This window comes from Leopardus geoffroyi, chromosome E3 (assembly GCF_018350155.1).
Source record: "Leopardus geoffroyi isolate Oge1 chromosome E3, O.geoffroyi_Oge1_pat1.0, whole genome shotgun sequence".
Taxonomy (NCBI): Eukaryota; Metazoa; Chordata; class Mammalia; order Carnivora; family Felidae; genus Leopardus; species Leopardus geoffroyi.
Window position 1 is genome coordinate 30,050,281 of NC_059340.1, and position 21,521 is coordinate 30,071,801.

The 21,521-nt window shown below is 42.9% G+C and overlaps 1 protein-coding gene across 11 annotated transcripts in view; it reads right to left on the minus strand.

Moving 5' to 3' along the window:
* MRTFB (myocardin related transcription factor B) overlaps positions 1–21,521 on the minus strand; it is a 203,074-nt gene that overhangs the window by 14,478 nt on the left and 167,075 nt on the right. For 6 of the 11 annotated variants that reach the window (XM_045461472.1, XM_045461473.1, XM_045461471.1 and 3 more), the window contains 5 exons: positions 18,572–18,704; positions 16,570–17,616; positions 14,759–14,902; positions 12,045–12,203; positions 11,584–11,721 (listed from right to left, as the gene is read on the minus strand). In XM_045461472.1, the coding sequence (XP_045317428.1) occupies positions 11,584–11,721; positions 12,045–12,203; positions 14,759–14,902; positions 16,570–17,616; positions 18,572–18,704 (1,621 nt within the window). The remainder of the gene's footprint in view (positions 1–11,583; positions 11,722–12,044; positions 12,204–14,758; positions 14,903–16,569; positions 17,617–18,571; positions 18,705–21,521) is intronic. The other 5 variants (XM_045461478.1, XM_045461479.1, XM_045461477.1 and 2 more) reach the window with 1 other exon arrangement.

Below are 21,521 nucleotides of genomic sequence, written 5' to 3' on the forward strand. Positions count from 1 at the left end.
GAGAATACATGGAAAAGAGGAGGGGGGGGCAGAGACGCAGTAGGGAATCAAGTTCCTGGTGAGACAGACCACAAAGGAGAGGAATACCACAAGCAAAGAGAAGGGAGGGGAGCAGACCCCACCCACATCAGGCACCCCAAACATCAGGGACCTGAACTGGGAAACGTTGAAAACCAATGGGCCTTAGCTCTGGGAGAGCGGGATGGCAATGGGAAACCGAGTCCCCACCCTTAAAGACCCAGCATAACGAACAACCCCACTGAGATACAGCATAGAAGCAGCAGTTTGAAAAGCGCCTGGGGTATAAGGGAAGGAGATTAATTTTGTATTTACTAATCTCAGAACATGTGCTGGAGAGGCAGGGATCTTTGGCAGACTTCTGCAAGAGCCAAAGAGCTGGTGGGCACCATTCTCCCCCGCCTGCCAAGTTTAGACACCCGACACTTGTAGGAACCAGCGCAAATACTCTCCACCTGCCTTGGTAACCCCACATACTGATTGTCATTCTCTCGGGGACTCACACCATCCGACCTGCCCTGGGCAGACGGGAAGATAACCGCACATACGAAGGCTTGGGGCAGACAGGTGCTCTTATTAGTGGGCAGGGCCGGCAGTCAGAGGCTCTCAGGGACAAAGCAGGGAGAGTGCCCTGCAGGCTGGTATAACCATAGCCCTGTCAACTTGGGCTGAAGGCAGGGATCTGGTCTGATCCAACTACAAGCCCAAGGCAGCCCCAGACTGGCCCTTTAACAGCACAGAGACGAAACCCTGCCACAGTAGGCAAAGTGGGTCACTGCAGCCAACTGGACTAAAGGCAAATGGGGCTCACCCACAACAGTGGGGTGCATGCAACACACGTAAGAGACCCCCTGAAGCAAGTACTTCTGGTGAGCGCGGCACATGGCACTACAGGGTACGACAGGACCTCTTCTTCATGAGGACCCTACTTTCAAAAGCAGGAGACATAGCTGATTTTCCTAGTACAAAGAAACAAACAGGTTTAGACAAAATAAAGAGACAGGGGACTGTATCCCAAAATATAAAAAAGAACCAGAGATTAAGAACTCAGTAAGTGAAATTGATTCCCTCCTGTGTATTTTTAATCACAGAGGAAGCAGAAGAATGGATCAGTCACCTGGAAGACAGAGTAATGGAAAGCAACCAAGCTGAACAACAACAAAATAAAAAATGAGAATAGGTTAAGGGAATCAGCAACACAACAAACCATAACAATATTCAAATTATTGTGATCCCAAATTTATCTGAAAAATTAATAGCCAAAAACTTCTCTAATCTGGAAAAGGAAACAGACAACCAGATCTAGGAGGCATAGTGCGCCCTAAAGAAGGTGACCCAAGAAGGTAAACACTGAGACACATTTCAAATGGCAAAAAGTAGTGACAAAGAATTATAAAAGCAGCAAAGGAAAATGGTTATGTACAAAGGAAACCCCATATAGCTATTGGCTCATTGTCCAGCATAAACCTTGCAGGCCAGAAGGGAGTGGGATGATATATTCAAAGGGTGGAAAGGAAAAAAAAACCTCCAAGAATACTCTACCCAACAAAGGGTATCATTCAGAATAGGAGATGAAGAGTTTGCCAAACAAAATTTAAAGGACTTCATCACCACCAAAACAGCCTTACAAGAAATGTTCAAGGGGATTCTTTGGAAAGAAAAGGCCAGGTTCAGGAATAAGAAAATTAGGAAAGGAAAAAATTTCACAGGTAAATGCAAACATAAGAAAAGTCATAGATTAGTCACTTATAAAAACCCAATTTGGAGGTTAAAGCACAAAAGCAGTAGAATCAATTATATCTACAAAAATCAGTCAAGGTAATTCACAAAATAAAAGGATGTAAAGTATGACAGCATATACATAAAACATGCAGAGGGAAAGAGTAAAAATTTAGTGCTTTTAGATTGGGTGCACACTTAACCATCAACTTAATATATGCCTATGCCATATGCATAGGATGTTATATATCAACCTAATGGTAACCACAAATCAAAAACCAGTAATAGATACGCAAAAAGTAAAGTGAAAGGAATCCAAGCATATCATTCAAGAAAGACACCAAACCACAAGGGAAGACAGCAAAAGGGGAAAAGAACAGAGAGGAACTAGAAAACGAACCATAAAACAAATAACAAAATGGCAATAAGCAGATATACCCATCAATAATTACTTGAATGTAAATGGATTAAATGTTCCAACCAAAAGACATAGGGTGACAGAATGGATAAGAAAGTAACATCCATCTATATGCTGCCTACCAGAGACTGACTGTAGACTAAAGACACATACATTTTGAAAAGTACAGGGATAGAAAAATAATTATTATGCAAATGGAAGCAAAAAGCAAGCTGACACAGCAATACTTTAATACTTTAATCTGTCAGATAAAACAGACTTTAAAACAAAAGACCCTACAGAATGAAATGGGAACAGTCCAATAAGAGGATATAACAATTACATATAGTTACGTACCCATCATGGAAGAATCTAAATACATAAAGCATCTATTACTAGACATAAAGGAAGAAACTGACAGTAGTACCTAAGGGGAGGGGACTTTAACACCCCACTTACATCAATGGATAGATCATCCAGACAAAAAACATGGAAACAGTGGCTTTGAATGACACATTGGACCAGAAGGACCTAACATATATTCAGACCATTTCATTCAAAACCAAAAGAATACACATTCTTTTCAAGTACATATGGAACACTCTCCAGAACAGATCACATATTAGACAAAACAAGTCTCAATAAATTAAAAAAGACTGAAATCCTATCATGCATCTTTTCCAACCACAATGGTATAGAACTAAAAATTACAAGAAAAAAAATATGGAAAGAACAAAAATATATGGAAAGAACATGCTACTTAATGAATGGGTCAACCAAAAAATCAAAGAAGAAATCAAAAAGGAAACAAAATATAAATGGAGACAAATGAAAATGAAAACATAATGGTCCAAAATCTCTGGGATGCAGCAAAAGCTGTTCTAAGAGGGAAGATTATAGCAATACAGGCCTACCTCAAGAATTAGAAAAAATCTCAAACAACCTAGTCTTAAACCTAAAGGAGCTAGAAAAAAAACAAAGCCCCAGGCCAGTATAAGGAAGGAAATAATAAACATGAGAGCAGAAATCAATGAAATAGACTAAACAAACAAAACAAACAAACAACCCCCCCCCCCCCCAAATAACAGATGGAGCAATGAAGCCAGGAGCTGGTTCTTTGAAAAGACCAACAAAATTGATCAACTTTTAGCCAAACTCCTCAAAAAAGAAACAATAAGACTCAAAAAAATAAAATCAGAAATGAAGGAGAAATAACCAACACCACAGAGACACAAAAGAATATAAGAAATACTATGAAAGATTATATGCCAACAAATTGGACAACGTAGAAGAAATGGATGAATTTCTAGAAACATCATTTTCCCAAAGTGAATCAGAAAGAAATAGAAAATTGGAACAGACTGATTACTAGTAAAGAAATTGAATCAGTAATCTAAACACTCCCAACAAACAGAAGTCCAGGACCAGATGGCTTCACAAGTGAATTCTACAAACATTTAAAGAAGAGTTAATATCTATTCTTCTCAAACTAATCCAAAATAGAAGAGGAAGGAAAGCTTCTAAATTCATATTATAAGTCCAGCATTACCCTGATACCAAAGCCAGATAAAGACACTACAAAAAAAGAAAATAAAACTATAAGTTAGTATGATGTCTGATAAACATAGATGCAAAAATCCTCACCAAAATATTAGCAAACCTAATTCAACAATACATTAAAAAGATCATTCACCATGATCAAGTGGTTTTTATTCCTGAGATGCAAAGGTGGTTCAATACGTATGAATCAATCAAGAATGATACATCACATTAACAAGATAAAGAATAAAAACCATATGATCTTCTCAAGAGATGGAGGAAAAGCATTTGATGAAGTGTCACATCCATTTAGGATAAAACCTCTCAACAAAGTAAGTTTAGAGGGAACATACATCAACATCATAATGGCCGTATATGGGAAAAACCCACAGGTAACCTCATACTTGATAGTGAGAAACAGCTTTTCCTCTAAGATCAGGAGCAAGTGAAGGATGTCCACTCTCACCGTGTTTATTCAACACAGTACTGGATGTGAATACACAGCAATCACATAAGAAAAAGAAGTAAAAGGTGTCCAAAGTGGCAAGGAAGAAGTAAAACTTCTACTATTTGCAGAGAGCATGATACTATATAAAGAAAATACTAGAACTGATAATGAATTCAGTGCAGTCACAAGACACAAAGTTAATATATAGAAATCTATTGCATTTCTATATATTAATAATGAAGTAACAGAAAAAGGCATTAAGAAAACAATCCCATTTACAACTGTATCAAAAAGAATAGAATGCTCACGAATAAACTTAACCAAGGAGGTGAAAGACCTGTGGTCTAGAAACTATGAAACACTGATGAAAGAAACTGAAAATGACATAAACAAATGGAAAGACATCCCATGCCCATGGATTGGAAGAACCAGTATTGTGAAAATGTTCACACTACCCAAAGCAATCTACATATTTCATGCAATCTCTATCAAAATACCAACATTTCCCACAGAACTAGAACAAACAATCCTACAAGCTGTATGGAACCACAAAAGACCCTAAATAGCCAAAGCAATCTGGAAGAGGAAGAACAAAGTTGGAGGTAGCACAATCCCAGTTTTCAAGATACAAAACTAGAGTAATCAGAACAGTACTGTACTGGCAGAAAAACAGACACATAGATCAATGGAACAGAACAGTCCAGAAATAAACATGCCTTTATGGCCAATTAATCTATAACAAAGGAAGAGAGAATATACAAAGAAGAAAACATAGTCTCTTCAACAGACGGTGTTGGGAAAACTGGACAGCTACATGCAAAAGAGTGAAACTGGAGCACTTTTTTTTACACCAGGCACAAAAATAAACTCAAAATTGATTAGTGACTTAAATGTGAGACCTGAAACCATCAACGTCCTAGAAGAAAACTTAGGTAATAATTTCTTGGGCTATCAGCCACAGAAACATTTTTGTATATATGTCTCCTCTGCCAAGAGAAACAAAAGCAAAATTAAGCTCTTGGTACTACACCAAGATAAAAAGCTTTTGCACAGTAAAGGAAACCATTAACAAAACAAAAAGGCAGCCTACTGAATGAGAGAAGATGTTTGCAAATGATCTAATTGACAAGGGGTTAATATCCAAAATATACAAAGAACTTCTATAATTCAACACCAAGAAAAACCCAATCCAGTTAAAAATGGGCAGAAGACACGAACCGACATTTTTCCAAAGAAAACATACAGACAGGTAACAGACACATACAAAGATGCTCAACATCCCTCATCATCAGGGAAATGCAAATCAAAACCACAATGAGCCACCACTTTATACCTGTGAGATGGCTGAAATCAAAAACGCAAGACAACAAGTGTTGACGAAGATGTGAAGAAAAAGGAACCCTTGTGCACTGTTGATGGGAATGCAAACTGGTACAGCAACTGTGGAAAACAGTATGGAAGTTCCTTAAAAAATTAAAAATAGAATTACCATATGATCCAGTAATCTCAGCACTGGGTATTTACCCAAAGAAAACAAAACACTAATTTGAAAAGAGACAGGCGCCCCTATGTTTACTGCAGTATTAATTACAACAGCCAAATGATGGAAGCAATCTAAGTGTCCAGTGATAGATGAATGGATAAAGAAGATGTAGTATATTATACACAAGGGAATATTACTCAGCCACACACAAAAAAAGAATGAGACCTTGCCATTTACAACATGGATGGATTTGGCAGGCATAATGCTAAGTGAAGTCAGTCAGTCAGAGACAGACAAACACCAAATAATTTCATTCATATGTGGAATTTAAGAAATAAAACAAACAAAGGAAAAAGAGACAATAAAAACCAGCCTCCTGAACTACTGGGACCTCATCAAGATAAAAAGCTTCTGCATGGCGAAAGAAACAATCAGCAAAACCAAAAGGCAAGCAACGGAATGTGAGAAGGTATTTCCAAATGACGTATCAGATAAAGAGTTAGTATCCAAAATCTATAAAGAACTTCTCAAACTCAACACCCAAAAAACAAAGAATCCAGTGAAGAAAGGGCAAAAGACACGAACAGACCCTTTTCCAAAGAAGACATCTAGATGGCCAACCTACACGAGAAAAAAATGTTCCACATCACTCATCATCAAGGAAATACAAATCGAAACCACAATGAGATACCTCCTCAGACCTGTCAGAAAGGCTAACACTAACAACTCAGGCAACAACAGATGTTGCCGTGGATGGAGAAAAAGAAACCCTCTTGCACTGCTGGTAGGAATGCAAACTGGTGCAGCCATTCTGGAAAACAGTATGGAGGTTCCTCAAAAAATTAAAAATAAAACTACCCTATGACCCAGCAATTGCACTATTAGATATTTATCTAAAGGATACAGGTGTGCTGTTTCGAAGGGGCAAGTGCACCCCCCATGTTTATAGCAGCACTATCAAAAATAGCCCAAGTATGCAAAGAGCCCAAATGTCCATTGATGGATGAACGGATAAAGAAGATGTGGTATATATATATATATATATATATATATATATATATACAATGGAGTATTACTAGGCAATCAAAAAGAAAGAAATCTTGCCATTTGCAACAACACGGATGCAACTAGAGGGTATTATGCTAAGCAAAATTAGTCATTCAGAGAAAGACAAACATCATATGACGTAACTCATATAGATGAACATGACAGAAGGGAAGTAAAAATAATATAAAAACAGGGAGGGGGACAAAACATAATACTGCTAAATACAGAGAACAAACTGAGGGTTGCTGGAGGTGTTGGGGGGGATGGGCTAAACAAGCAAGGGGCATTAAGGAGGACACTTGCTGGGATGAGCACAGGGTGTTAACATGTAGGGGATAAATCATTGGATTCTACTCCTGAAATCATTATTGCACCATATGGTAACTGGATGTAAATGTAACTTGGATGTAAATTAAAAAAGAAAAACACAACAACTAGACTCGTAAATTGCACTATAAGCTAACTAACATGGATGTAAATTTTTAAAAAAAGCAACCAGAGAACCTGGTTTACTGGATCACTATATTGTACACCTATATGTTAATTATACTTGGCTTTAAAAAAATAAGAAGAGAAGTAAAGAGAAACGTGTATAAAACACATGCCCTGGCTACCATCAAGTCTATCCTTAACATGACCCACCCCCCAAGGAGAAGTTAAAAGACAAACCCTGAATTTGTGAGTAAATAGGAATTGCAGGTTACACAGCTGCCGAAATTGTTTGGCAGTCTTCACAGTGAGTGGTATTTTGATTTAAAGTAGCATTTAAAGGAGAAGCATGGGAAATGGCAGAGTAGGTGGATCCTGAGCTCACTTCCCATGGACACATGAAGTGTGTAACTAAATATAGTGAAACTCCCTCTGAAAATGACCTGAAGACTAACAGAACCTCTCCCACAGCTAAAGATAAAAAGAAAGCCACATGGAGAAGGGAAGGAGGGGTGGGGTGTGGTCAGAAACCAAATCCCAGGCACTGTGATCCCTATCACCCATAAGTGGGAGTGAGATCAAGCCCCACAGTGGGCACCCCCAACCTTGGGGATCTCCAATGGGGACATGAACCCCCATAATCTTTGGCTTTGAAAATCAGTGGGGCGAGAGCCAGAAGGCTATAGGGAACTGAGATTCTGCTTTTAAAGGGCCAGTGCATTATATCATTTAGTCTAAGACCCAGCACAGAAGTAGCAGTTTGGAAAGCGTCTGTGGTATATGCGAAGGAGATTTACTTTTTAGGGCATGTGCTGGAAGAGCATAGATCTGTGGGATATTTGTCTATGAATGTAAATACTGGTGGGAGCCAGCTCTGACACTGTCCATCAGTCTTGCTAACGACGCTTGCCCTGCCCTACCAAGTGGGCGGCTTGTTCTGTAGAAGGGTGGGGCCAGCCCTGCCCACCAGCGTACCCACAGAAGTCTTGGCCCAGTCACAACAGCCCACACAGACATCACCCTCGAGTGCATGGTTCTGGTGAGCATCACCTGATTGGATTGTGTCACTGGGCCGTAAGGGACGCCTTCTACACAAAGCCACCACTTTTAAGACCAGGAGATGGAGCCAAGCTACCTAATACATAGAAACAAACACAGAGTCAGACAAAATGAGGAGACAGAGTAATATGTTCCAAATGAAAGAACAACATAAAACCTCAGAAAAAGGACTACATGAAACAGAGATAAGCAATCTACCTGATAAAGAATTCAAAGTAATGGTCATAAAAGATGTTCACTGGATCTGAGAGAAGAATGGATGAACTCAGAACTTCAACAAAGAGACAGAAAATATAAAAAAAGAACCAGTCAAAGCTGAAGAACAAAATAACAGAACTGAAAAATACACAAGAGGGAATCAGCAGCAGATGAGGACGCAGAAGAACAGGTGAGTTATCTGGAAGACAGTGCTGTGGAAATCATCCAAACTGAATAGCAAAAAGAAGAATAGAAAAAAAAATGAGGTTAGGTTAAGAGACCTCTGGGTCAACAACTATACTGACATTTGCATTATAAATTCCTTGAAGGAGAAGAGAGAAAAAAAAAGGGCCAGAAAACTTTTTTGAAGAAAAAATAGGTGAAAACTTCTCTAACCTGGAGAAGGAAACAGATAGCCAGGTACAGGAAGGTGGAGAGTTCCAAACAAGATGAACCTAAGGAAGTCCACATAATAAGTAAAATGTCAAAACTTAGGGGTGCCTGCATGGCTCAGTCGTTAAGTGTAGGACCTCAGCTCAGGTCATGATCTCATGGTTTGTGGGTTCAATCCCCGCATCAGGCTCTGTGCTGACAGCTCAGAGCCTGAAGCCTGTTTCAGATTCTGTCCCTCCCCTGCTCTCACTCTCTCTCTCTCTCTCAAAAGTAAGTACACATTTAAAACATGTCAAAAATTAAAGATACAGAGAAAGGCAACTAATTACATATAAAGGAAACACCAGGAAGCTATACGCTGATTTCTCAGCAGAAACCTTCACAGAAGGTAGCAGCGTAATACATACAAAGTGGTGAAAGGAAAAAAAAAATCTACAACAAAGAACACTCTACTCAGCATTCAGAATTGAGGGAAATTTATAAAGAGTTGCCCAGGCCAAAAAAAGTCAAAGGAGTGCATCACCACTGAACTGGCCTTACAAGAAATGTTAAAGGAACTTCCTGAAGCAGAAAAGAAAAGGCCTTAACTAGAAGTAAGAAAATTATGAAAGGAAGAAGTTTCAGTGGTAAAACAGTTAAAGATAGTAGATCATTCACTTATAAAACTAGTATGAGGGTTGAAAGACAAAGAAGTAAAATCAACTGTATCTACAATAACTACTTAAGGGATTCACAAAATTAAAAAAATGTAAACTATGACATTATATACATAAAAGGGGGAATAAAAATGTAGTACTTTCAGAATGTGTTGGACTTAAGCAAACTGCCAACTTAGAATACTATATACCTAGGATGTTATTTATGAACCTCAAGGTAACCACAAATCAAAAAACCTGTAAAAGACACACAACAAATAAAGAGAAAGGAATCCAAGCACAATATCAAAGTCATCTAATCACAAAGAAAGCAAGAGAAGAGCTATGAGAGGAACTCTGAAAACAACCAGAAAACAAAAAACACCAATAAGTACATACCTTTCATTTTAAATATAAACAGACTAAATGGTCCAGTCAAAAGACACAGGGTTACCTAATGGATACAAAAAAACCCAAGAGCTATCTATGTGCTGCCTATAAGAGACTCACTTCAGACCTAAAGACATATACAGACTTAAAGTGAAGGGATAGGAGAAGATATTCCATACAAATGGAAGCAAAAAAGCCAAGGTAGCAAATATTTAAAAATTTACAACAGACAAAAACAGACTTTAAAGTAAAGGCTGTAATGAGACAAAGAAGGGCACTGCATAACGTTAAAGCGATCAATCCAAAAAGAGGACATAACAACTGTAAATACCCATGCACCCAACACAAGAGCCCCTATATTTTGCAGATACAGTAAATATTAATGGACTAAAGGGGGAAAATTGTCAGTAATACAATAATAGTAGGGAATTTTAACACCTCACTAACATCAATGAATAGATCATCCAGGCAGAAAATCAGTAAGGAAATCATGGCTCTGAATGATGCATCAGACCAGACAGACTTAATACACATTTTTCCAAAGAAGACATCCAGATGGCCAACATAGAAAAGAGTCATCAGGGAAATGCAAATCAAAACCACGAGATAACAACTTACACCAGTTCAGGATGGCCACTCTCAAAAAGACAAGAAGTAACAAGTGTTGGGAAGAATGTGGAGAAAAGGGGACCCTCTTTCACTACTGGTGGGAATGCAAACTGGTGCAGCCGCTGTGAAAAACAGTATGGAGATTCCTCAAAAAATTAAAAAATAGAACTACCCTATGATGCAGCAATTCCACTTCTGGGTATTTTTCCAAAGAAAGCAAAAACCATTAATTTGAAAAGATATCTGTAGCCTTATGTTTATTGCAGCATGACTTACACTAGCCAAATATGGAAGCAACCTAAGTGTCCATGGATAGATGACTGGGTAAAGAAGATGTGACACACACACACACACACACACACACACACACAGAGGATTATTACTCAGCTATAAAAAAAGAGTATTTTTCTGGGGCGCCTGGGTGGCTCAGTCAACTGTTAAGTGTCCAACTTTGGATCAGGCGACGATCTCATAGCTTGTGAGTTCAAGCCTCACATCTGGCTCTGTGCTGACAGCTCAGAGCCGGGAGCCTGCTTCCGATTCTGTCTCTCTCCCTCTCTCTCGGCCTCTCCCCTGCTCATGCTCAGTCTCTCTCTGTCTCTCAAAAATAAAACATTAAAAACAAACTACAGAAAGTATTTTTCCTATTTATGACAGTAGGGATGGACTACGAGGGGTTTATGTGAAGTGAAAGAAGTTGGACAGAGAAAAGCAGATACCAAATGATTTCACTTCTCTATGGAATCTAAAGAACAGAATAAATGAACAAACAAAACAGAAACACTCATAAATCCAAACACACTGGTGGCTGCCAGAGGGGAGATGGGGCGGGGGGATGGGTACAGTAAGTGGAGGTTATTAACAGTACGAATCTCCAGGTACAGAACAAGTCACAGGGATGTACAGTATAGCACAGGGGACACGGTCTGTGATCTCGTAATAACACTGTATGGTGACAGATGGTAACTGCACTTACCTGGGGAACATTTCATAACGTATAGAAGTGTCAAATGACTGTCGAACACCTGAAGCCACTATAATATTGTATGTCAAGTATACTTCAATTAAAAAAAAATAGCATTTCAAATGCAAATGAGGTTCTTGGCTCTGAAATTTGTGTTCGTACAGCGGCGAGCGCATTTTAAACAAGGGATTCAGTGTGAGGACGACACCCCAGGTACAAGCCCACAGACCGTGGCCGCTGGTCTCGCTTACTTACCTCTGGAAGGGAGGACGGGGCACCACGTGTCTGCTTGATGGCCTCCTCGTAGCGGGGAGGGTCTTTTGTCTTGGGGACCGGGCTCCCGAACAGGGAGTGCTGGACGACGCACTGCTGGGGTGCAGGGGGTGAACTAGGCTGAGGCAAAAAGAGGAAGGCACATGTCAGGTCTGGGCAGTGAGCTCAGAGGGCGGCCGAGTCACGGCGCTCCCGAACTCAGGAGCCTTCTCGCCTCCAGCCCGTGTGGCCGATGGCACCGGGGCGCCATCCTGTGAGGGAAGGGTCATGTGTTCCGCGGTAACAGCCAAGCTGCCCCTTAACAACCGTCACCACGGTCTTTGGCTATTTTGTCCCATTAATATTGATACTCAGTCCCTCCACGCCCGAAGCACTGGGTTCTGCAATGCTTTAGGGCCCCATGAGCAAGCACTGTTACTGCTGCCCCGTCCGCACAGCACTACCTTGTTGGAAGCGGTAGGTCCATTCTGCAGGGAGGCAAGTGGTGCGCTTCTGGACTGAAGAACACCGGTGGAGGTCTTGTTCACAAAGGGCTGCTGGACCGCTGGAGCAGGTGGTCTCTCATACGGAAGAACTGAATTTGATGCCGAGTTCGTGAACACCTGTAACGGACAAATATTTTCCATTCAGTCTGTTCTTTGGCTCTTCCTACCGAAGAAAACCGTGTTTTAGGACAAGGCTCGACAGACTTTCCCTGTAAGGAGCCACCACGTGTGCAGTTTAGGGTCTGCAGGCCACGGGGTGTCTGTTGGAACTGTTCACCTCTGCCACTCTGGCCCAGAAGCAGTTTAGACAACGCATAAATCAATGGGTGGGGCTGGCTTCCAATAACTTTATCTACAGAAACAGGTGGGGCGCTGGAGGTGGCCCTCAGGCCGTGGTCTGCCGACCCTGATTTTCCAGCATCCGTGGTCCCTTTACTCAGTGGCCTGTCTTTGATGGCGGTGTGGACTGTACCTTCTGGGAAATCAGCGCTTGCTCAGTATGATTTCTGTCTTAAGCGACAGCTGAATTTCTCATATTCCTCACCAGGGTGGTCTCATCTCCTTTCACAGCTTTCATGTCCACGATTAAGCTAATAATCCCCAAACCCACCTCTTTTCCACCCTTGCTTCCAAGTGCCAAAGCCACATTTATAACCTTTATTTACAAACATAAATTCAGGACATCTCAAATGCCATATATTCCAAACGGAACTTTCCCCTTTCCTTCCACCATCACCAGCCTCGGAGGAAAAGTAATTCTTGGTTTTCCCTTCATTTATTTTTAAAACTTTGGTAAACGGAGCCATCAGTCCTCTGCTCTCTCCCTTCAGTGCTCACACGCCTTACGAATGCCTCCTGAATCAGGCCTCTGTCCTCCGCTGTCCTAATCGAGGTCCCTGCTCCTGATCACGGGAGTACCGTGGCATCCTCTTCACTGTGCCTCCCTCCCCGTCGACCCTCCGCTACAGTTACAGCCTCAGCACACACCTGATGGAGCCCCCACACTCCCTGGCTCCTCTGTCCTTACGGTAAAACCCTCCTCTCTGGCTTGCACAAAAAGCTTCCACCACCCGGCCCCATTTCTGTCCGACCGGAAAGGCCACACAGGCTGCGGCCACACTCAGGTTTTCAGTTTGTTGAAAGTGTCTCCAAATCCTTGCAGGGCCCCGTTTAAAATCTGCCCCCTTCTGAGAAGCTGGCCTCCGCTCTGTCCGGGAGCGGTGAGGACTCCCTCCTGTGGAACTAACAAGTGTCTGTTTAGCCCCCATCACGAGCCAAAGGTCTTACGGCCTTTTACAAATGTATGGTCACTGTGTGATTTTGTGATTGTATTTCACAGAGCTGATTTACTCATAAAAATATTTTATGTACTTTATACCACTAGTATTCTGAAAGAGAAAAACTTACCTCTGCGTTTCTATTGTAAACATACATACGTATTTCTTAAGTGGGCAAGTATATGTGTGTGTGTGTGTGTGTGTGTGTGTGTGAGTGTACACCCCTTCAAAAGGTACAGCTGCTCTGGGCGAGGAGTTCTGGAAGCATACTCCTCTTTGAAAAAGCTGGAATTAATGATCCCTAATTCTAGTATTGAGACTTAGTGAATAAACCCTTATTTCTCCTGGCTATATCCTGTTTTTCTCTCTTTTCTATTAAAGAAAACTGTCTTAACATTGGAATGTTCACTGAGGCGATCACCACCCTAGAATGTTATTGTGAGCCCAAAGTCAGTAATATGCTGCTGTAACTCACTGCATTTCCCAGAGGAGATTCCAGAAGAAAGCACATGATAATGTGACTACTGATGACCTCAGGCGTCAATTTCTATCTGCTGCCCAGACGGTTCACGCTACCTTGGGGCATGTCTACAGGTACACCTAATTATCCAAGTTCTTTTATGTTGAAGATTAACATTCTGGGACTAATAATTCTCAAGGTTAAAAATAATAAGACCTATTTTTGAGGCCTTAAGAGTTTTCTGTCAAGGAGATGTGCACACAGCTCCACCTGCTGGGTAAGAGGGAATTTTTGTAACTTCTGGGCTATTCAACATCACAATTTTTTGGTAGGAACACATGGAGGGGTTACTGAGTCCTAGACCAACACGGTCATCTGAAAGATGAGGAAAATGACACTCAGAGGAAGTAAGTGAATTTTGCATAAGGCCAAATCTGTAGGAAGTGGGGAACCAGAATCCACACACCTGGGCCCCCTGGCTCTTAGCCCGCAAGATGGCAAACTCTTAAATATATAAAGATCTTATTCAAGGTAGACACTGAAAAAGTATCTTTTTCGACTTCAAATATTTCTTCCCAGGGAACAGCACTTCCCCCTCCCCCACAAGATGATTAATTTGAAAAGAAATTTATTTTAAAACTCAAAAAATCCTACATGAGGATTAAAAACAAACTTTTGAAACTTTTACTTGGAAAAGGGCTTTACCTGTTAAGTTGACCAGTCTTTCAGTAAAAAAGAACCCTTTTTCCCTAATAACTGCATAATCTGCAGCCGGATGGCAGGTGGCCTGAGGCCCATCCAGTGGGAGGTGCGTGATACAAAAGAACAAACAGGTGCTTCCCACGGAAGAGACCGCTATGAGGACACTTGCAGAATGGCTGAGCAGATGACAGTCACCATTGGCGACGGCCTGTCACTCGTTAGCATTCACCAACCTTTCTAACTTGCTGAGGCTGACTGAGCACATGTGGCGTGAAAGCTTCTTGCTTCTGAGGTACGGTCTGGGCTAAGCCCGAGGACAGGGTGGTAGCTGCTGTCTGCGGCTGAGTCTGAGTCTGGATTCCTGCTTGTGGTGGAGTCTAGGAAGCAAACAAAATATTGATTTAATTATCAAAATCAAACTCGGAATCAAGAGTGTAGGTGTGGGGGCACCTGGATGGTTCGGTCAGAAGAGCATGGGACTCTGGGTCTCGGGGTTGTGAGTGGGAGCCGCAAAGTTTGGGTTGAGTTTGGGCGTAGAGGTTACTTTAAAAATACATACATAAACTGGAAAAAAAAAAAAGTTTAGATGTGCAACATGCGATCATGTGGGGAACATATCTGAAATGAAGTGATAAAATACTTACAGATAGATACACACTTCATCGACAACACAGTTTGAACCTTAATTCTAAACCAGAGACCTAACACCAGACCAGTTTTTTTCATGCTCTTATTATTTCTTAAGTGGCTAAGATTTTCATTGGGAAATTTTGAGAAAACGGAAAACTGAAATAAAAACGTATAGTGGCTCTACACACAACAGGCCAGGTGTGACAATAATTTTAATAGCAGCAAGAAAATCTGAGGCCTAACTGCCCAAAAGTATGTGCTCCCTCTGGAGACAGTCAGCTATGTGCTGGGGTGCACACGGGCCCAGAATGGAGAATGTCAACTCTAATGAAGATTTGGATGGAAAAATACATGTTTAGAAAAGCTGTGTCACAGAGTAGGCTTTGAATTTCACAGACAGTCTAAAGATCAAACAGGAGAATTAGAATACTGGCACATGCCAAGGACCTCTGGGTCATGCTTCCTAACCTCAGGGGCACAACCCACTGGTCTCTGCCATGAAGAGTATGTGGGTGGGGGGGTGGGTGGGTGGTCAAAGCTGAGGAGCACTGTCCCAGGTGGTTTCTGTTCACCTGTCGCCCACCCACTGTGTGAAAACCTACCAAATGCACTGCATAAAAACAAGGTCAATACACAGGTTATGGAGGAGACATAAAAGAAGGTTTCATGCTTACCAGTGTTTTATCAACTCCCTCAACACCTTCACTCCTAAGTTTGTGGTCACATTTTCCTCAGATGCCCCACATGCCTTAGGCATCTTGACTTCAATGGTGTCTTTCGAGAATTGCGTTTAGGAGGCAGAACACACGAGTGGGCGTAAAAGTAAAGGCCGGGCAGTTAGAAAACCCGGCTCTGTCCTAGAGCAACTTACCCAACGTTTCAAGGCCTCAGTTTCTCTACCTCAAAATGGGTGCCATCACTTAGATCTTCTGGGGGGAAGGGAGAGCTGAAGGGAGTGAGCCATTTAAAATACACGGAGGAGCACGTGACTCTCGATCTCGGGGCCGTGAGTTGGAGCCCCATGCTGGGTGTAGAGATGACTTAAATAAATAAGAAAATAAAGTACGTGATCCTGTGCCTTGCACACAAAAAGCACTCAGCGACACCAGCTATTCTCACGATACTGTAACCGGTATCTCAAAATGTCTGCATGTTCGCTAACGATACTGTGTTCACTAAAGATAAAAGCGATCAAAAGCAGGAAAGCACCGCTTGCTTGTTTTAACTATGTGGAGACAATGCTAGCTATTAACATTTCTGAATTAAATTCCAGGCCCCCGCCCCCCACGCACACATTTTCTGCACCTCTGAGGCCGGTTGGGGTGCATGTATGAGCATTGGGGCGCTCGCCATAAGGCAAGTTTCCGTTCCATGCAGGCTGTAAGGCAAAGGAGTTAGAAGACACACTTCACACCTGGAGTCTGAGGCTGCCTACTGGGAGTTGCACTGAGGTGACATTGGAGCCCTGGATGGACAGCGGCAGCAGCAGCTGAGCGGTTTGTGTGGTCAGTAAAGCCTGAGGCTGAGCGACAACGGCAGGCGGCGGCTGTCCCTGGGAACTCACGTAAAACTGCGGGACGACGCTCTGCTGCTCAGCCTGGGCCACGGGGACCTCCTGCTTGATCACTACGGCCTTTTTGGCAACCAGGGTCTGGCCGCCCGCCGAGACGGGCTGGCCCACAGGATGGCTGGCCAGCGGGCCAGGCCGCCTGGGGCTGGAGCAGTCGGGCAGCGCGGTCTCGTCCTTGACAGGGGAGCCCACGCCGCCATGCTTGGGATCTAACTTGCCGGCCGAGCTGCCCGCGGCGCCGGGCTGGGGTTCCAGCGGCTGCTGCTGCTGCTGCCGCTGCCCTCGCTTTTCAACCTCAAGCTGCATTTTCAGAACTTCCACGAGCTTCTGCTCCTGTTCCAGTTTCCTCTTTAGCTCCTCGATCTGCTTCTCTTTCTCCTGCAGCTTGCGGTCCTTCTCGGCCGCGTCCAGTTCCAGACTCGACAGCGTGCTGCTGGCGGGACTCGGGCTGTCCTCGCTGCCTGTCACTCTCAGCGGCGACGAGCACAGGAACTGCGCGGGAGACATCATGGTCATGATCTCGGTGAACGTGTCTGCCATGCTTGTGTCCTCGGTCCCGAGACTGGACTGCTCGGAGGGGGAAGGCGAGATGGGCAGGGGGGAGCTGACGCTCTCGGCGTGGGCGACGTTGCTGCTTCCGGCAGGCGGCAACTCTGCCTTGAAAGAGGGGCCCGAGCTTGTCACGGAGTTGTGCAGCGTTGTCACCGGCAGTGCCACGGTGACTTCTGGGTTGCTGGCGACGATGGCAGACGCTGGCACCGCCAGGACGCCGCCGGCTGCAACAGCGCTGCTGTTCACTTCCTGGTAGGGCTTCAGGCGTTCAATGAGGTCCGGTTTGGTGCCCGACACCGGAAGACCCCGTAACTTCAGCTCCGTCTTCAGTTCCGACACCTGCAAGTACAAACAAATCACGTCTCTTCTCTCGGTACCGCAACTCCCGACAGATCTACAGGACGCCCAGACGGAAAAGGCGCCTACCGCCTGTCAGCTCCACGTTACCACGTATGGGCAAAGGGGACGGTTTCTCTTCCCGACACACACACGCACACACAGCTACGGACCTGTGGCACTGGGAAGGCTGGAGGTAAAGCAAGGGCTTTTAGAGGGTAATTCCTGTTCTGTCCGAGGATTTACAATCAGAAATCGTGACGAGGACAGTCACATTCATTGAGTAATTACCATGTGCCACACACTGATGGCAGTGCTTTATACTTTGTCTTTTCTCTTCTCTTCTTTTCTTTTTTTTAAAGCAGACTCCATGCCCAGCGCAGAGCCCAACTCGGGGCTCGAACTCACGACCCTAAGATCAAGACCTGAGGGGAGATCCAGAGCTGCACGCTTAAGTGACTGAGCCACTCAGATGCCCCTATTCTTACAATTAATCTTCACATGAGGTGTGGGTGTTATTATTATTATTCCTAGTGCACAGATGAGGAGATTGGGGCAGTGAAAGGCGGACCGTTATGTCCAACCTACCATGGATAACCAGAAGCTGAGCTGAGAGGGGAAGCCTATGCAGGCTGGCCTTGGAGAGGAGATTCTTGACTGTTAACATTTTCCTGCTTCTCCCCAACTCGGCAAGGAGCAGGGAAGAAGAAAATCTCCCTCTGCGGTCACAAGTGTTCTGGTGCCCACACATGGTCTATGCTCAACAAGTCAGAGTTATTACTGATCGTCTTCAAAGAAACTTAATGGACGTAAACAGACAGTACCCCTGAAAAGGTTATCTTACTGTTGGTAAAGCTGAAGGTCTATTGAAAACTTACCTACACCTCAGACAAATGTGGCCCATCATTTCTGTTTTTGTGGTAATTACGGGTGAATAAACTCTACTTTGAAGTATTACCTTTAAGTCATCCAGGCTAGAAGGCAGGGGCCCCGGCTTTCTCACGGAAGCAGATGGATTCTGTCTTGGTGTATTAGGCGTGGTGCTGTTCAGAGCTGAATTCCCACTGTTGTTATTTTTGTCATTGAGTGGCCTTCAAAAGGAAAAGAAAATTAGACTTGATAATAAAATCATGTCTGAATTTGATCCTGCTTCTGCTAACGACTTGACTGTTAATGTGTGAAGAGAAAATCATCATGGTCATGGATTGGAAGACTCAATAGTATAAAGATATCAATCAAATGAGACCCCCCTGCAAGTTTTGCTTGCTTGCTGGCTTGATTGGTAGAAATTCTGAAGGTGATTCTGAGCTATATATGGAAACACAAAGGACCAAGAATGGCCATGGCATCACTGAAGGAAAGCAAAGCTGGAAGAGCCATACCACTTATCAAAACTCATTATAAAGCCAGTTATTAAGATGGTGTGGTGCTGGTACAAGGGCAGAACAACAAATGGAAGAGAACAGAGAATCCAGAAACAGACCCTCACATATAGAGCCTCTTGAGTTATCGCCAAGATGGCACTGAAGTGCACTAGCAAGAGGGTGGTCCTTACGATAAATGGTGCTGGGCCACCCTGGATATTCACACAGATAAAAATAAGGCCCTTAACTGACCCCTACCTCACATCATCTCAGAAACCTAAACGTGAATTATGAAAGCAATAAACTTTTAGAAAACTTAGGGTAATATTTCAGGGTGCCTGGGTGGCTCGGTTGGTCGAATGTCTGACTTCAGCTCAGGTTGTGATCTGGTGGTTCGTGGGTTTGAGCCATGCGTCAGGCTCTGGACTGGCTCGCTCTCTCCCTCTCTCTCTGCCTCTTCCTGACTTGTGCTCTTTTTCTCCCAAAAAAAAAAAAAAAAAGAAAAAGAAAACTTAGGATAATATCTTCATGGCCTTTGGGTAGGGAAAGATTTCTTAAACAGGACACAAAACACACTAAAGGAGACAGCTTTAAGAGTGAAAAGTCAAATCATAGGAGAAGATACTTGTAATACATATTTCTTTTTTTATTTTATTTAACTTTTCAGTATTTATTTACTTTTGGGAGAGACAGAGTGTGAGCAGGGAAGGAGCAGAAAGAGAAGGAGACACAGAATCTGAAGCAGGCTCCAGGCTCTGAGCTGTTAGCACAGAGCCTGGTGTGGGGCTCAAACCCACAAACCGCAAGATCATGACCTGGGCCAAACTTGGACACTCAACCGACTGAGCCACCCAGGCGCCCCTCTAATACGTATTTCTGACAAGGCATCATATCTAGAATATACAAAAAAAAGTCTCACAAATCAGTAAGAAAAAGACAAAACGCAATGGGAAAATCCTGAACAAGCATATCACAAGAAAATCTATCCCAACGGTCCTTAAACGTGTGAACGAGGGCTTAACACCTCATCAGACACGAGGAAAATGGAAAAAGGCACAACAAAACAGCACTGCACATCCAGCAGAACTGCTGCTGTAACGAGTAAGACGCCAATATGAAGCACTCGGAACATCGAGAGCGCTCAATCACGGCTGGGAGAAGTGTGAATTGGTACAACCACTTCGGAGAAGTGTTTTATGTTATCTACTAAAGACAAACCTGTGCCTATCCTCTGACCCAATTCCATTCCTCGAGGGACACCTAACAAAAATCTACATACATGAACCAAAACACACAGGTCAGAATGCTTAGTATGGCATTATTCCTAACAGTCCCAACCGGAAACAACCCAACTGTCCACCAACAGGATGATGGGTGGATAAATGATAAAATACTAGACAGGAATAAAAATTAACTACTTCTCTCTGCACCAGTAAAGATGCATCTCACGAACACAATGTTGAGCAGAAGAACTCATGTGCGTATGTATACCGTAAGACTGCATTTATATAATGTTCAAAAAAAGGCAAAACTAATCAATGGGAGGGAAGTCAGGGAGTCACTGAGGGGGGATGCCAGGGGGCTTTTTGGGGTACTGATATTCTATTTCTGGATTTAGGTGGTGGTTATGGAGGTGTGTTTACTTAGCACTGATTTTCAGTTATGATTTATGGACTTCTCTATCACTTAACACTTCATTTAAAAAGGTGATTTAAAAAATGTGTTTTATTTCTGTACTCATCTTCCCAGCAGCACCAGGTCCCCATCTGGCTTCTTCCCCCTAGGATACTCTTGGCAACAATGACATTTCCTCCTCTGGGTGGTTGACACTGTACAGCCAATTCCATTAGAGCCTCACGCTTTATCCTTATATGAGTCTTGGGGAGAGGTCCCTGCTTAGATGAGCTTTGTCCAGTGGGTTTTTGGAAGATTGTGTTTGAAGCCATTTCTGGCCCTGTGAACAGCTAACTCTTGACGTTCAGCTGGGGTCTTTGAAAACCTGCCTAAATTTTATGGAATTTAAATACTTTAAGTGTTTGCAACGAAGTTTCTTGAAATTTGGGTGGAATGACAAATACTTTATGTATCATTTATTTCCTTTCTAAAAATTCAGTTTTAAAATCTTCTATCAGAATTATGAAAACATTTTATGTAAATCAGAACTTCTCAACCTTACTTATTTTCATTACTGTCTCCACAAGGAGACTTTCTACGAATTTTTTTTCCCTAATCGACCTCCCAGTGAAATCTTAATACCCTCAGGGATGTACTGTGTAATCACCTACGTACCGTATGTGTGTCTGTGCTCTCTTCAATCACAAGCGCAACACTCCCCCCAACCAATTTCTGCTCCCTTGTGAACAATAAATTATTCTATTGGTGCATTTGGTTGAGATTCTCTAATGCTTTACTTGTTACTACGATTAACAGTTCAGTGCTTGCTTCAACATTCGAAATAACGAGAGTAAGTTGGACCTAGGTTCTTTTTGTCCAGATCCACAAAGACAGAAAACATGCTGTGGGGGGACCCTGACAAATGTGATG